The sequence below is a fragment of the Sinohyriopsis cumingii genome, unplaced genomic scaffold, assembly GCF_028554795.1.
Source record: "Sinohyriopsis cumingii isolate HCF-2022 unplaced genomic scaffold, ASM2855479v2 utg001660l, whole genome shotgun sequence".
In the NCBI taxonomy this organism is placed as follows: Eukaryota; Metazoa; Mollusca; class Bivalvia; order Unionida; family Unionidae; genus Sinohyriopsis; species Sinohyriopsis cumingii.
Genome location: NW_028316033.1, coordinates 308,719 through 325,067, shown reverse-complemented (window position 1 = coordinate 325,067; position 16,349 = coordinate 308,719). Strand labels below are relative to the sequence as shown.

The window sequence follows — 16,349 nt, the reverse complement described above, 5'->3', positions numbered from 1 at the left end:
AGGAGTTCAAGGTTTATCATGTCTACAGTTAACTTGCTTTTGAAAATTTTCTCATTCTATTACGCCATAGGTCAAGTGAAAGTATTCATTAATACGGATTTGATAAACACAAAAAAATCATCATTCTTGTTTTGGATTCTTATGTGAGATATAATTTGAGAGAAATTATTTATTTAGAACATTAATTGATAGTAATAAAGTCTTAATTAACTTTCACGCCTACTTTGGGATTAGTGTGATCTCATTCAAGGACATACTGGAATACAGCATTGTGTTATATCGGAACATTCAGTTTTATTGGAATTCTTTCGAAACATTCTATATTTGTCTATACTTTTTGGACGTGTGATACGGCATTAAAAATAATTTAGACCTTAATTCACTATAATGTGTGTCGTTTGAATACTCACTTTGCATTGTACTGTAGGCAAATAAATTCCTTGTTGATTGTATGTACATCTGTTTATTTCACTTATTACTGTTGCATAATGTAAGACCTAAAGTCGAACACAGTGTTCGTTTTTTTAAAGTATGAAGAAGTTTTCCCTATTGTCTTTTCTGATCTTTGATTCTATTATCCTTTGCCACAAGGTCAAGAAGCATGGTAACGTTTCCTCAACTCTACAGCTCTATCCTAATGGGCACATTCAGATTTCATCACGTTATGCGTTCGAAGACATTGCCTGGATGGGCATATGACACAGTTTATCTGTTTCTGTTTATTATTTTTACATGTGTTTACAGTGAGTTTATGGCATTAGCCATAAAAGTTGCGAAAAAGTGTTATGAAACTGATCCAAAAAAAACACAGCATCTGATGATTTGCAAGATGAAGCAGTGGGGTAATGCAACATGCATCGAGATTGCCGTGAATGCACGTAACAATGAATTCGTTTCCCTACAAGCATGCTATGATGTCTTCGACGAAATCTGGATGGGAGGATTGAAGCAGGAGAATAGCATAAGCAAAGTAAGTAAAATTCATCACTGCATAAGATTTAGCCAAATGAATTAATGCATACGTTTAGCTCTGCTTGCCTTAAGTTACAAGTATAGTGACTTTTCTGCTATGTCCTGGGTACCGCAGGATCAGAAAAGAATGTTGTTTGTATTGAAAATAGAACATCATCTAAGCACTTATACACCTTTATTGAATTTATTTGACAATAAAGCTAACCTATCTGATTCGGCCCACTTTAGAGGGGTGTCTTGTACTGAAGGTTGCATGCATATCTTTATAACTTAATTGTTTCCATAAAGTGCCTCATATCATTTCACAATTACTGAATATCACGTGACATGAAAAATGCTTGTTTTCCTTTTGGTAATATTTAGGATTTAGAAGAAGTAACTCTTCATTTTAGAGACCTTATCAAATGCGATTGCACTTATTGACATACCATGCAAATAATTATGAAGATCTTGATAAAATATAAGTATATCCACCTTTATTATCTCTGCTTTCATACATTAAATCTAAAGACACATGAACACAAGCACAAGATCGGTAGGAAGTTTAGATCTTACTTTCGTCTCTGCAGACAAATGCTTAGCTAATGTGATTGTTTCAAGTTAGAGGCAACACAGCTCACATTGAAAACGCTTTCACAATTGTTTAATTACAGTTCTTATATTCACGTCTTAAAAGATGCATAGACATATGTGTATTGGCTCAGGAAACTAGAGTTCTGGGTCCAAAAAAATAAGGACAGTTCTGGCTCAGAAAAAGGTGACAAATAATGGATCGATGAAAAATCAGGAGAGTTTTGGGTCAGAAATAGAACAGTTCTGATTCAGAAACAATAAGGACAGTTCTGGCTCAGAAAAAGTACGGACAGTTCTGACTCAAAAACAAATGGCTCGTAAAAATAAGGATAGTTCTGGCTCATAAAGAGAACAGTTCTGGTTCAGAAAAAAATAAGGACAATTTTTGGTTCAGAAGAAATCAAGGTGTTTCAGTGTGATATGAAGGTGAAGTTATGAATTGATAAGACAAGGTATCTAAATGTCTGAGTTTATTAGCAAAATTAGTGAACTGACTCATAAATGACAATGCAAATGATTTTCTGGATAGATATAGTTTATATATTTTGACAAGTCCCTTAATTAAAATTTTTATATTACAGAATATGCCAATTAGGACGATGATATAACTATTATATGATATAAGGTCAATTAGAAAATAAATCACTATATATATATAGTAGCACTTGTTTGGTAGACTTGGATTATTTTTTTTTTTGATATCGTGTGGAGTCTGAGCAGAACAGAAATGCTATATTCGGCGGCCCTTCTCATCAGAAGTAGGTCATTTACCTATACTAAGACGTGGAGTATACGTTTATGTTCCATATATTTGTACTTTTATTTAGAAGTTAATTTGGGAAAACATCAGCGCGGCCTTAGCACGTGTTATCATATATAACGTTACCTGCCTGAGCAGGTCAGCTGGCACAAAGGCATTGTTGTTATTTTCTTAGTATTTAGTAATGACCATATTGGCTGTGATGCAAAACTGCTAGATCAGCAGGATACCCAAAAGCAATTATAAGCTATTCCACCAGCAAAGATGATTGCTATTTTTGTGTTTTCATGTGTCTCTCTCTTGTTCGCTGCAGGCCAACGGGTAAACTTTAATATGAATAGAATGAATCGTACAACTTGGTTTATTACCGGCTGAGGAACATATCGTAGGACAACACCGAAGGAGTGCACTATCACCCACTTTCAGACCTTTGTATGAAAATTTATGATAACGCAGTAGTGAAAGAACTGATTCATTGCGCAAAATGTAGTATTAGTACAGTCTATGAAGAATTATAATTATGCTAATATATCTCAATCTTGATGTAACATCATGTCTATTACAGTATTGTCATTTACAACTAGGAAAGGTTTCTAGTCAACCGAATTAACACATTAATTTCAATATCAGAACATAATCAACGATATAATTAGATCGGTGCCTCTCTCTCTTCATGAAATTTTTTATGGAGCATACTTGCAGGGATCATAAACAGTACACGATGCCCATTTTATCGTGACCACGTCCACTCCCCGGTAGAATTGGCCCGACGTGCCTCACTACGTGTCGTTAGAGGCGACTAAGCAAAGGCAACCTGTTTGCCGTGGGTTGCGTCCTGTGTCGGGGGGGGGGGGGAGGGGAGGAAAGGATCCTGGTAGTTGAACAAAGGCAATACACTAGTTTAGCCTCCACTTCTTCTAGACGGGTGATAGGGATGGGCCCGGTCTCGACAAATCGGCTGATCACGCCGAGCCCTAGGAAGTCTTTACTTGCTTGCTCACCTTCTTTATCGTTCTCCTTGTATCTCTCTTGATACCACCGTTGCACCTACAGTCTATCTCTTTAGCTTTCTCTTGCCCAAGTCTTTGAAGACTTCATAGAAGGCGGTGGCTTAACGGATCAATCAGGAGGTAATTTTACCGACCCAAGAAGGCGATGGCTTTACGGGTCAATCATACGTAATTGTATCTACTGAGTATAGCATCTGTGTATCCATGGCACGTGAAAAGTGTCCCTTTGTTGGCCACAATGGTCGGTGGAAACACAGGTGCTGAATTTCAAACAATCCAACATGGAAAAAAGAAGTTAAAACAAACGTACACAACTTGTATCAGACTCGGATGACTAACCATGTAATGTGCAGTCATTTCCCCGCTTCATCATTGTACAAACTAACGATACCTCAAAACCGCCAGCTGCACTATCAACGTTTGTGGTCGAAAAGACAATCAAAGGGTGGATTGGCACACCAAAAAGTGTCAAAAAGTTGAAATCGGGTCGCCTTCTTGTTGAGTGTGCAAGCTATTGCTGTAAGCGTCACTCTAAATCGAGTGATTACCTTTGTTCTATTTACATACCATCAAACACCGACCTAGTACCAAATGAATTAGACAGTCTTGTTCAACAACTTCCCACGCTGTTTTTATTTACCCAGAGATTTTAATACCCATAACATTTTTTGGGGATCAAATCACATAAGTGACGGAGGCCAAAAGGTAGAAGACAGTATTTTCTAGAAACGATTTGTATCTATACAACACGAAATCACCTACATATGTACACCCATGAAGGGTTACATACACTTGTATAGATCTGACAATTTGTTCTCCTTCGCTGCTTTTAGATTATGAATGGGAAGGTCACTGATGGCTTTGACAGCAGTGATCATTTTCCAATCTACCTTGAAAAGATCAACTCTGCTATTGATGACGCAATTTTATAATGGAATATTAAGAAGGCCGACTGGGATAAGTCTGAACCACTCTGTAAAACTATGCTGACTGAGGATACAGTCTTCAACGTTACATCTGTTTTAATAGAGATTGCAGAAGAATCCATTCCCAAGTCCTCACCGAACTGTAAAGGAACCCCAAAACCTTGGGTCACTAAGGAATGTAAGGAAGTCATTAGACAAAGCCGAGAAGGACTGAAAAAGTTATCAATCATATGACGCCCGAAGATATAAGTAAACACCGTATTCTTCAGGCGAAAGCCAGCCGTACAATCAAAGAAAGTAAACGAGCACCATGGAAGAACTATGCTTTTTCTTTAAACTCTCGTTCCTCTATTAAGAAAGCTGGGGACACTATCCGCAAAATAAATGGAAAGAGAAAACACAATTCTCTCCGACATATGAAGCTGAATAACAAACATTTTAGTTCAAAACGTGACATAGCAAATATTCTTGCTAACAGTTTTCTAAAACTTCCTGATCATCTAATTATTCAGAAGCCTTACGAAGATAAAAAACTCAAATAAAAAAGTCACGTTTAAAATTCACATCCAACAACTCAGAAAGTTATAACCAAGTGTTCTCACTATTAGAGCTTATGGAGGCTTTAGACAAGGTCAATGATACATCCGCTGGGCCTGACGAAATACATTACCAGTTTTTGAAACACTTTCCAGAATCATCATTGACATCTCTTTTAAAAATGTTTAATGATTAATGGATTACTGGTAATGTATCGAAGATTTGAAAAGAAGCAACGGTAACATCATTTCCCAAACCAGGTAAAGATAAGGCAGATCCTACCAACTATCGACCCATCGCACTGACACGTTGTGTGTGCAAAACAATGGAAGGAATGATCAATTCTCGGCTTGTATGATACTAGGAAACCAACAACTTAATATCTCCTTTTAAAAGTGGCTTTCGTTTTAGCCCGAGCACCGATTACCATCTGGTTAGACTGGAAACAGTTATTTGCACCGCATTTATCAAGAAGGAACATTTAGTAGCGGTTTTCTTTGATTTAGAAAATACCTATGACACGAGAAGAAAGTACTGGATACTAAATGACCTGCACGATCTGGGTGTAAAAGGCTGTCTGCCCTCTTTAATATTAAATGTTCTCTCAAACAGACAATTCTTGGAACGAGTGGGCTCTACCCTCTCAGAAATGCACGAGCAAGAAATGGGTGTGCACCAGGGTAGTATTCGATCTTTGACGCTTTTCAACATCAAAATCAATATCATCACCAAGTGTTTGGCTCCTGGTGTGGATGGCTCGTTATAACTTTATGACTTTCTAAGATGTTATCAATCATAGCACATGCATACAATTGAAAGACAACTACAACAAAATATCAAGAAGATTCAAAATTAGACCAGTACTATCGATTTTCAATGCTCGAAATCCAGAACGGTATTTATGCATTTCTGTCAGTTACGAAGACATCATGCTGAACCTAAACTCACGCTGGACGAAACACCTCATCGAGCTGTTGAGGAAACAAAGTTTTAGGTCTTATCTTCGACAGAAAATTGACTTTATTCCAGACCTAAAGAACTTGAAGCTAAATGCTTGAAATCTCTCCACGTATTCAAGTAGTAGCGCACACTGACTGGGGTGCTGATAGAAAGGTCATCCTCACTTATATAGAACGTTTATTTGCTCCAAACTGGACTATGGTTGCGTTGTTTATGGTTCAGCTAGGAAGTCATATTTGAAAATGTTTGACCAATTCATCGTCAAAGAATAACACTAGCTCTTGGAGAATTTAAGACATTCCGGTGTGAAAGCTTCCTCGATGAAGCGAACTAATCACCTTTATCACATCGTAGAGAAATGCTTTCCGCACAGTATACTCTCAAAATAAGAACAAACTCTCTGAATCCTGCATTTTTCTGCTGTTTTCAACACAAATACAAAACATTGTACGAAAATAAATCAAGCTCCATACCTCCTTTGTCATTAGAATATCATCCAGCCTTGAGAGTACCAAAATTGATCTTTCCAAAATTCAGAAAAAGTCCATCTCCAAAACACCTCCCTGGTTACTTAAACAACCAAAAATACTTTTAACGCTACACGATCGAAAACAATCCGAGACAAACCCTTCCATCTTCCACAACTCTTATCTGGAACTCCTCACGAATTTAAAATCCACAGAAGAAGTTATACCAACGGATCAAAAGGATCAGGAAACCGCTGCTGCAGCCTTTGTTAGTCGACAACACAACACAAGTTCACTTACCAAATGGCATATCAATCTTTTCTTTTGAAATCAGATCAATAGTTCTTGCTCAGCAATATATCAAAAACAAACGTATGTTAAACAGTGTCATCTTCTCCGATCCCCTATCTGTATTTCAGTCACTACGTAATAGAAAACTCGAGAACCCATTATTAACCGAAATTCTCGTCAAAAATACTGAACTGAGTAACTCTCACAATATCGTATACTGCTGATTACCTAGTTGGTATTAAAGGTAACTCAAGAACCATCTGACTTTAAAATACCTTATACTGATTTTAAACCTATCATCAACGAGTCTTTTTGTCAGAAGTGGCATGCATCATGGAATGAAGCAGTGAATCATAAACTTCAAGAAATCAAGCTAACCCCAGGAGAATGAACTCCTTCATACAAAACCATCCGTAGAGAGGAGGTAGTCATTGCAAGAATTCGAAATGGTCATACGCATATAAACCACTCAGACATACTAAAAGGCAAAGATCCACCGGAGTACGTTTATTGCAATGAACCATTGTTAAGCACTTTATGATAGAGTGTATTGACCTGCAACCTCAGCGTGATCAGTATTATAATGTGCATGACAGGAAGGAACTGTTTCATACAATAAACATCAATTGTATTAAAGAATTCTTGAAAGCAGTGAACATTACTCTAAGTTATAACTTGTTTGCCATCACCTTGAGCATTTTTATGTAGTTATTTTTCCTTCTCTTATTTTCAACAACTCTTCATATGTCTTTATTAACATACACCAATTACATTCCCTGTTGATCGGGAAGCTTTATATATTGCCATTAACCATCTTAACGTTTTACTTTCAACTATTTGGTTTTGATATCGCTGGTCGATATAAAACCTTTTGTCATTTTTCAATGACCATGCATATAACCATTTTTATGGCGCTAAATAGCCTGACCTTGCTGGTGCGCCGTGAAAATAATAATTAATCAATCAATCATTTGATGTAATTATAAATAAGCAGATAACATGATGCTATCAAAAAACATTAAAATCTTTGTATCAGTATTGGGAACTCTTTTGGTCCTCATTATAGGCACATATTTTACAAGCACATATTAATGCATAACTAGAACCTGCGTTTGATGAACTTGTTGTTGTTGTGGGATTTAACGCCATTTTTCAGCACACGATAGGCTCTATACATGGCGGCCAGTATTAATGGTGGAGGAAGAGCCCGGGAAAACCCCGGAAAGAATCACCGACCCACGAGAAGCTACTGGCAAGCTTTCTCACGTATCCACATTGGCTGAATCTTAGATTCGAACCGCCGCAGACAGAGGTGAGATGGCAGTGATCCGTAACGAAGACCACTAGGCCACTCGGGGCCCCTTGATGAACTTGAGTATACTGATGTTTATTTAGCTGGTCAATGTTATATGTACTATAGTCCAGTTCATGTTTTTGAAAGTCAAGGTTTTGTGATTACTGTTACTGTTGTACTTTGTTTTACCTAACCTATCATATTCGTACCAGCAGTGTACTCAGCAATATTGTTTAAATTTCGGTCTTTAAATTTCAAGCAGTGTGAGCGATAACTATTGAGCATGAACTATATAAACTGACAGTGTATCCCATTCTTCTGGATGTATGCCTTTCCTCAATTAGATTTTGTACAAAGTCAAGTTCATTTCAAAATCTTGATTGTCTTTAGTTAAAGTTGATCCACTCCTCTGCTTGCTGAAGGGAGACTTTGACCGCTGGATACGGTCTAATGGTATGTGCTTCAAAATAAGAGTCTCATTAGCATAACTGTATCTTCATGTAGGTAACCTGCTTATCTTGTCAAGACATGGCACCAGTAATTCAAATCTTTGCAAAATCGTTTTAATGTGTTCGACTAAGTAAGTAGGAAAATGTAATTTGGTAGGTATATGCTTAAGAACATGTAGATATTCTGATTATATATCTTTGTCAACACACACATTTTCTGAATATGTTCAAGCTTGACAGTTTGAAGAAAACTGAACGCAAAAGTGAACAAAAAACCCACTAGAGGACAACAAAGTAATTTGCTATTCACAGTTGCTTGCATATTTTGATGGCCATATAGTATTTGTATGACTAGTTAAGTTTTTTCTAACTTTGTAAACATTTTGGACCGCAATTTTCTGTCTCTATTGGGTGCAATTGGGTTTTATAACTTAAATCGAATGTCATTGTCGTAATCATTTTACAAGATCAAAGTCATCTGGCAGTCAGAGTTAAATTGTTGGCTATGTTCTTATTCCTTTTTGTTTTAATATGCATGCAACATAAATCCATACAGTATTTCTAAATAGGTCTGATAACAAAATCTTGCCTATGATTGTAACGGTGCTGTGGTAGTTGCATAAGGGCATGTATATATTGCAAGCAGTTAATTATTTAGGGATACATCTAATAATAATTCCAATTTCAGCTACTGCCATGTATGGTATTTCCTCCTCTGATCCTGCTCTTGGCACGCTTTCAGGAAAAAGCTGATCAGCTCAGTTCAAGTATTGATGCGACGCTACGGGAACGGCAGGTTGAATTACTGCTATTTTATCAACTACTCCTAGATTTTATATGCGCTAACATGAATATGGATTGAGCATCTTTCATTACATTTCCATCTGTCTACACATACCTTCTTGTTTATTTTTGCAGGTCATCGTAATATGGACTGTTGGAATTTTCTCATCATTTATAGGAATTATTGTCCTAGATCTTGGTCTGCCAACATTATATTAGATCTAAATTTGGCATGCGTATTTATATTGTAAAGGCCGTGATACATTTAACTTCCAGCATCATTTACATGTAGTAATATCACAACCTGCTTATCTTATATAACATAGCAATGATGTATAAAAAAATCAGATTTTAACATGCAGCTTTATAAGCATAACAATGTTTGTTTTCCAGCGTTTTGCATCAATTGCAGGAATCAATTTTGAACGAATAATTATACTTTAAATTATTTGTATAGCATTTCACAAAATCATTGATATCAATCTCGATACACGATTACCCACGACTTGATTGATCGTTATTCTGCTTGAGGTGTATCAGTTCGATGTTTCGGCAATTCATTTGGCAATATGCTTACTTGCACCTTTTACCGTAATGCACTTGTTTTCCAGACTGTAACAATTGGGCAGAACTTGTGTTAAGACTTTTGGTAAAGCATTTACATTTGCTTATATTTCTTAAACCCTAAATAGATTTCTAAACACTTGATCTTAGTTATTAAACCTAAAACAACTCATTCTGTAGCATGCATGTTTGTCCTACAACCTATCAAAGTCACAGTCATATAAAGTTATCAATAAGGGCTTGGCTCAAGTATTGTTTCATTTGCTTATTCTGCCTAAATCACTGCTTAAATTTTTTTCATACCTACAATGACACATTTTTAGTCATGACAGTTGAATTTTCATGATGTTCACTCAAATGTTTAACATTGGGATCAACGTCAATGGATTTCTTGGAATTTTGTGATTGTAGGCTCGACTTGCAGGCCCTGACCTTTGTGTTAAATTTCAAAAATGTTTTGCGCTAGCTCCGTCCAGGTATTCAAAATGAGTCACTTACAAGATTTACACGAGTTATTCATCTATTCTAAACAAAACGCAGGTGCTAAGTGCAAAGTTGACTGAGCGTCCAACCAATAGAATTTAAGACTTTGTGTTAGTAACAGTTAACAAAGTAAATCAACTATACAAACCATGTTTCCTTGTTAGTGATGTTATTGCAATTGATCTTGTTTTGTAAAATACACAAAAACGTCCTTACAGTATATACTGCACCCTTTGTATTCACCACAGAAACTTGGGCATATAGGTCTAAGTAAATCTTGGAATCTAAATGTTATATTTCTACTCATCGCGTTTTGTGTTTAAGTATGGCTTTGTTTAATCTTATGAGAAACTATTTGCATGCTCTATTAATTGCTTTAAGTATATATGTTCATATTCGCATTAATTTCTAATTGCATGTATCAACGGATGTGTGTAATCCAGAAGTTATCTTGCTGTCGTTCATCAAAACTACGGTAAATAGTCTTCTTCGGTACTTCCATATTGTATGCATTCTTAATTTTAACAACGAGTCTTGACACATCTTTTCCTTTATTAATTAGTTCATGATCAACAATAAATAGCCACATTTTAGATATCAAAGAAGCACATTCTTTTATTGACAATCATTGTATTCATCTGTAAATTTACATACAGCTTTAACTAATATTGTGGTATTGACCTTGAGAGGAAAATATACATATTGATGTTATGCAGATTCAATTCCTTTACAAACCAGTAATATGATTTTCCAAAGTATATTAGTATTAAAGTTTGCAAACATCTTCTTGAAACTGGTTTAGCCCACATGTCTGCCACTAATTATATAAAACGTCTGAGCTATCAGTAATTAAGGCGAATTGATTTTTTTGGGATATTAGATGCATGTCAATATTATTTCTTTTCCCTTGAAGATTTGTAGGGATATAGAACATTTTCCCGTGAAGAAACCCTAATTGATATATCGGTATTTACGTTTTTCAGCTTAAAAATGACAATATGAAGTTTGTATTTTATTGTGCATTTTGTATCACTTTTTTTCAGAATAAAATGCAACTAATACAGACCACATGCAACATGAATTAAATTGATTTCTATAATGATCCATCCTAAGTTAAATGTAAATTCTTTTGATAGTGTTGTATAGCCAAACCTCAAATTAAATTAAATATTTTCTAAGTTTACTTCAATATATTAATCCGGTTAGAGGTTAAATTTATGACATTTTCAACAGATACTTTTAATTCCAAAGGTTGGTAGTGTACGTACTAGATTTAGTTCCACTTAGTTCCGTGTATATACTTCAACTGCCATTTTTAATGTGATATTACGCTTTGTACTATTTATTATTTCTAGTTCTCTACACAGAATGTTTACAACCGGATGTTTCACAATTTAAAAAATATGTTTACATTATTATTATAATTGTTTACAGACACATAGAACTAATTCACAAATATATGAGTTATGAAAATTTATTTCAAACAAATTTAGGTGGTTATTATTGCTAGTTCCAAATGGTGTTTTCTTCAGTTTCTGGGTGCTACTGCAGTTGTTGGTTGTGGTGTTTGTACTGATTTAGTGTGTCGTTGGGCTTCGTCACTGACCTAATTGTTTAACTATACTTGTTATAAACCAGAAGAGCATATAGGTTGGTCTGTTGTCCGTCATCCGTCGTATGACTATCCATTCGTCAGCACAACTTTGATGTCACAACTGCTTCCTCTTAAGCTATTTGGATGATTGCTCTGAAACGTACACACATTGGTCACATGGCCAAGATGGTCCTAAATAAAAAACATATTTTTACCATAGATGCCTACCGGATAATCTTGGGATCCATCTTTCAAAGATCTCTTACGATATACATTTAGTCCGGAATCACGACCGTGCATATCTGACCAGCAGCACAGCCGACAAGACAACCATCTTGAAAATTGTGTTACTGTTACTTATTCTGAATTGATAGTGATATCAGCACAGGCTTTCCTCTAACCAATTACAAGTTGGTCTTAAAAGAAAACGGTACCTTTGTGATGTCCTATTTTGCCGCCGATCTAATATTAATTATAATCATCACTTTAGCCAGCTGAAAATATTGTTATCGTTACTCCTCAGGAATGGATCGTTCTGTCAACATATTGTTTTCGTAACGGCCTTCTTTTCGTGTCTGACTCATCCTGAATGGAAATAGTGCTGCACTGACGTTCAATGTGACCGTCACATTGGTCATCTTGAAAATCTTTTTATAGCCACTGCTTCTGAAAGAATGATTGAATCAGTATGTGGCTTGCACAAGTTTTGATGGTTTGTGGCTAGTCCAAAATTAAAATGCTGTTGATATGGCATCCACTATGGCAACCATCTTACAAATCTTATCATCAGAAATCTACATAAACATAACGTCATATTGATTTGGGGTTTTTACCATAAGAGTTCTCATGACATCCGGTTGGTCTTAAATTAAAATGATGCAGACATGACGTCTAATATGGCGGACACAACAGCCAATACAAGAACTTGTTATTGCTACTCTTACCGAATGGAAATTACTATGTGGAAGATTTTGATTTCACCAAAAGACTTCTTATGATAATTGATTTACCTTAGCTGAAAATGGTACCATAGGTGAATCCAGTATGGTTGTCATGACGACTAGTACAAATCTTACCACTACACACCTTGGATATACGATGATTATGGTATGATGACATGGGTTTGTCAGCAAGTACTAAGCGAAAATGGTGCTGGTTGCACATCTATTATTTCTGCCACAACGATTGTTGAGTATACTCTTGTTAAGCGCTATGCCATGATTTTGTTTACCAAAACATGTGTACTGATGTTTATCTGCAATAAATGAAAATTGTGTGAAGCTGACATTCAAACTGTTTGCTACAATATCTATTTTGAAAATATTAATTGTACGATATATTGATTCTCGCTGCTTTGGATAGCAACAAGGTTAAATTCCTCACACTACTGACTCGTATGCGACATTTGACAGAATATACTATGGTATATTACTTCAAGTCCCCAGCATGTATTTCTTAAACAGGCTTACTATAGTTGAAGCAATTCAGCCATGAGTATAACCCATCTAGAACCTGTTGAGAATAAAATCATGTGAATACAATGACATCTGATGAAAATATACTTAGATATAGAACAAATACGGAACAACTGCTAAGTATATTTAATTTAACTTTTTGTTAGTTATGTTTTAGATATTTTAGTACATGCTATTGTAATGTAAGACTGTAGGTTGGACTTGACCTTGTTCAAAACTGAGGTCATTTATGCTTAACCCAAGTTGACATTTTTATTATTCAGTGTAAACAAATAATACATAATTAAATTATTCTCTCTATGATTGAGCCTAATATCAGGCTTATTATTAATCGAAGAAGTAAATATGTTTGGTTTGGTCAATGGTTTGGAATTTCCTTACTGAATACTAAAAAAACCAGATTATTGTGTTGTAAATATGTAATCATTCTGGAAGGTTATTTTTCAGTAGGTAATAGTTGTTTTTAGAAAATGTAAATAGTAATCTGAGGTCAAGTAGAGATAAATTGTAACTGTGAGGACTTCATATTTCGTGCTGTAACATGTATTACTTACAAGTTTCATGTTATAAGTTGTGACCAGTAGTTTTCGGCTGGAATCTTTCATGTTCAAATTATTGAATTCAAGTGATTATTTTCTCTGGAAATACAAAAGTGCTCTGATAAAATTCTTGGATAAAGACATTCACTGGAAATTATACTAAATTCAAACCCGGATTTGTATTACTGTCATTCAAAAAAATACTGTTGACGCATCGACACTATATAAGCTATAAAAGACATGTCATCTCCTTCAGGTTTTGAATGTTGTCGGAAATTTTACTGTATTTTACTTCGGACTTTAAATTACTAGTACTTGTGTCTTTAAATCTTGGAGTATTTTGGGATTTAATTCGCAGTACTGTAAGTTAATTTTTCTCATTTTCACTTTGTATTCTAGGGAAATAAATTATGTGTTACATTTTACAAAGCTTGTTGTCTCTTACTCTTTTCTGGGACTTATCTTACGAGCATACACTTGCAACAGAGCAAAAACGTTTCAAGCACTTTCAATTTTAACTTTTAATATTGTTATAAATATTAATAAGTTAATAATACAAATTGTGTATCAACAAATTGGTCGAGGTTGATCTTAAATCTTATCAAGTTAAGGTATGAAATAAGAAATCAATGCTACGTCATCAAGAACATTAAATATGAGCAATAATTTTATTAAAATATTAAAGGTCCAGTTGAAGACGAAGATGGTACTATTAAGTGGTATATTGACCAAACTTGTGTGCAGACACTAGTAGCTAATATATAAACATAATTGATATATGGTGCCTTTAAATCTTAATCTAATGAATATAATCTGAATTCATTTAATATTATAAGCACAATAGCGATAAACCATTTGTCTCCTACAATATCTTGAAATGTAAATGAAGGCAAATAACTAATGGAATAACTTCATACTGTTTGTTAATATCTAAACCCACTAACCAATCAGGGTGTGAACGATTCAATGAAGTTAAATTTAACCTGATTAGGTTATGAATGTCACATATTGAAATGTCGCTCTCAATGGCTAGAATCACAAACATAGATAAGTTGGTATAAAAAGATATTTTAAACAGATAAAAGTATATTAGAACAAGTTAGCTGTTATGAATGAAATAAAAATATGGAAAATTACCAAAATGCAACAATTACCAAGACATATTTTTGTTGAATCTCAGGATGAATCAGAAGTAAAAGGCAACATGAAATTAATTTTGTATTTGATCATGCAAGTGTAATGTGATCTTTGCTAGAATTAAAATGTTTACTATCCTGAACAGTTATTACAACGCACCGTTGATCCAGCAACTACAGTTATTCAAGGGGCAATCGACGTTTCGGGACATCGACACTGGAACTAATTTAAATATATTTTGCTTATGGGATTATATGCCATTTTTCATTTGACAATACTAAGCACGGTAAAAGAAAACTTATAATAAGTACTAGGGATATTGCTTTGGAATCAAATTTCAATTTTAATTTTGCAGATGTATGATGTCAGTGTTATGTACTAATTGTAAGTGACCGTTACCTAACATGAAACTTAATAAATGGCGATAACAATGTTATGGTATGATCATATATTATTATGAGCTATGCTTTAATTCTTTTGTCAATAGTACTATTTGGATTTTAAAAAAAGGAGTTAATATTAACAATGTTAAATACAAAATATATCAGAGATGGTCATTATAAAACTTTCCTAGTTAAAACTCAATTCCAGACATTAATATTTGTAAATTATATAAATTACATTTTGAATACAAAGATGTAACAGATATACTAACACAAGAGAAACGCGTACATAATGCTTTATTTGTTTATGAATGAAACCTGTGCATATTCATTATGTGATCTTGCATTTGCTAGTCTGATTTGAACGAATGTAATTATAAAAGAGTATGATAAACGTATTAAATATGCTTTTTTTAATGATTTTGGTTGAATATGATACAGGCCAGATCCACATGCTGATCTTCTATCACGTTAGCTGAGATTATCAGTAATCAGTCAACTATGACGTCTAACATTTTGACCAGACCTGTTATGTTTTTAAAATATTGAATGTATATGGAGGAACTGTAAAAATATATAAAGAAAGAGAATGTCTTATTCCCATTATTACTCAGGATAGGTTTATACGATCAGTTCACAAATAAATTCAACATTCATGGACATTTATACATACTTGTGCTGATCAAACATATTTGCAAGAAATATGAGATTAATATATGACATAAATTCATCAGGAGCAGACTGTTTGAAGTTCTTATGATATATTATCTGCCTTAAGGTCAAGGTCAATGGGACAATTTAATTATATGATCTTTATATATGACCTTGTTTAACTTTTGAACCTGTGGAGATCTTGTAATGAAATTTTAATTTGACATTTTCTAGCATGGTCATGGCCACCTACTCAATGTCAATGTTACAATAAACCCAATGGCAATGTCGCCGGCAAGAGTTTGTGACACGACAAGATTAACAGGCGCCATTTATAGAACATTTATGAAAAATGTGTGAGATCAATATGAAGAACATACAATCTTAGGTTTGCATCTCAAAGTTTGTGGTGAATGTTAAATATGATGTCTGTACAAGAAATTATGGTTTTACAATATGAGCAATGTTTCAGATCAGACAGGCAATATTGGGTGCGTGCAT

The 16,349-nt window shown here is 34.6% G+C and overlaps 1 protein-coding gene across 1 annotated transcript in view; it reads left to right on the top strand.

The window, feature by feature from the left end:
* The window catches only part of LOC149771774 (transient receptor potential cation channel subfamily M member-like 2), a 68,431-nt gene that overhangs the window by 39,596 nt on the left and 12,486 nt on the right, over nucleotides 1–16,349 (top strand). Inside the window, exons 8-10 of the mRNA XM_089948146.1 lie at nucleotides 745–970; nucleotides 8,928–9,035; nucleotides 10,513–10,544. Of these exons, the coding sequence (XP_089804272.1) occupies nucleotides 745–970; nucleotides 8,928–9,035; nucleotides 10,513–10,544 (366 nt within the window). The remainder of the gene's footprint in view (nucleotides 1–744; nucleotides 971–8,927; nucleotides 9,036–10,512; nucleotides 10,545–16,349) is intronic.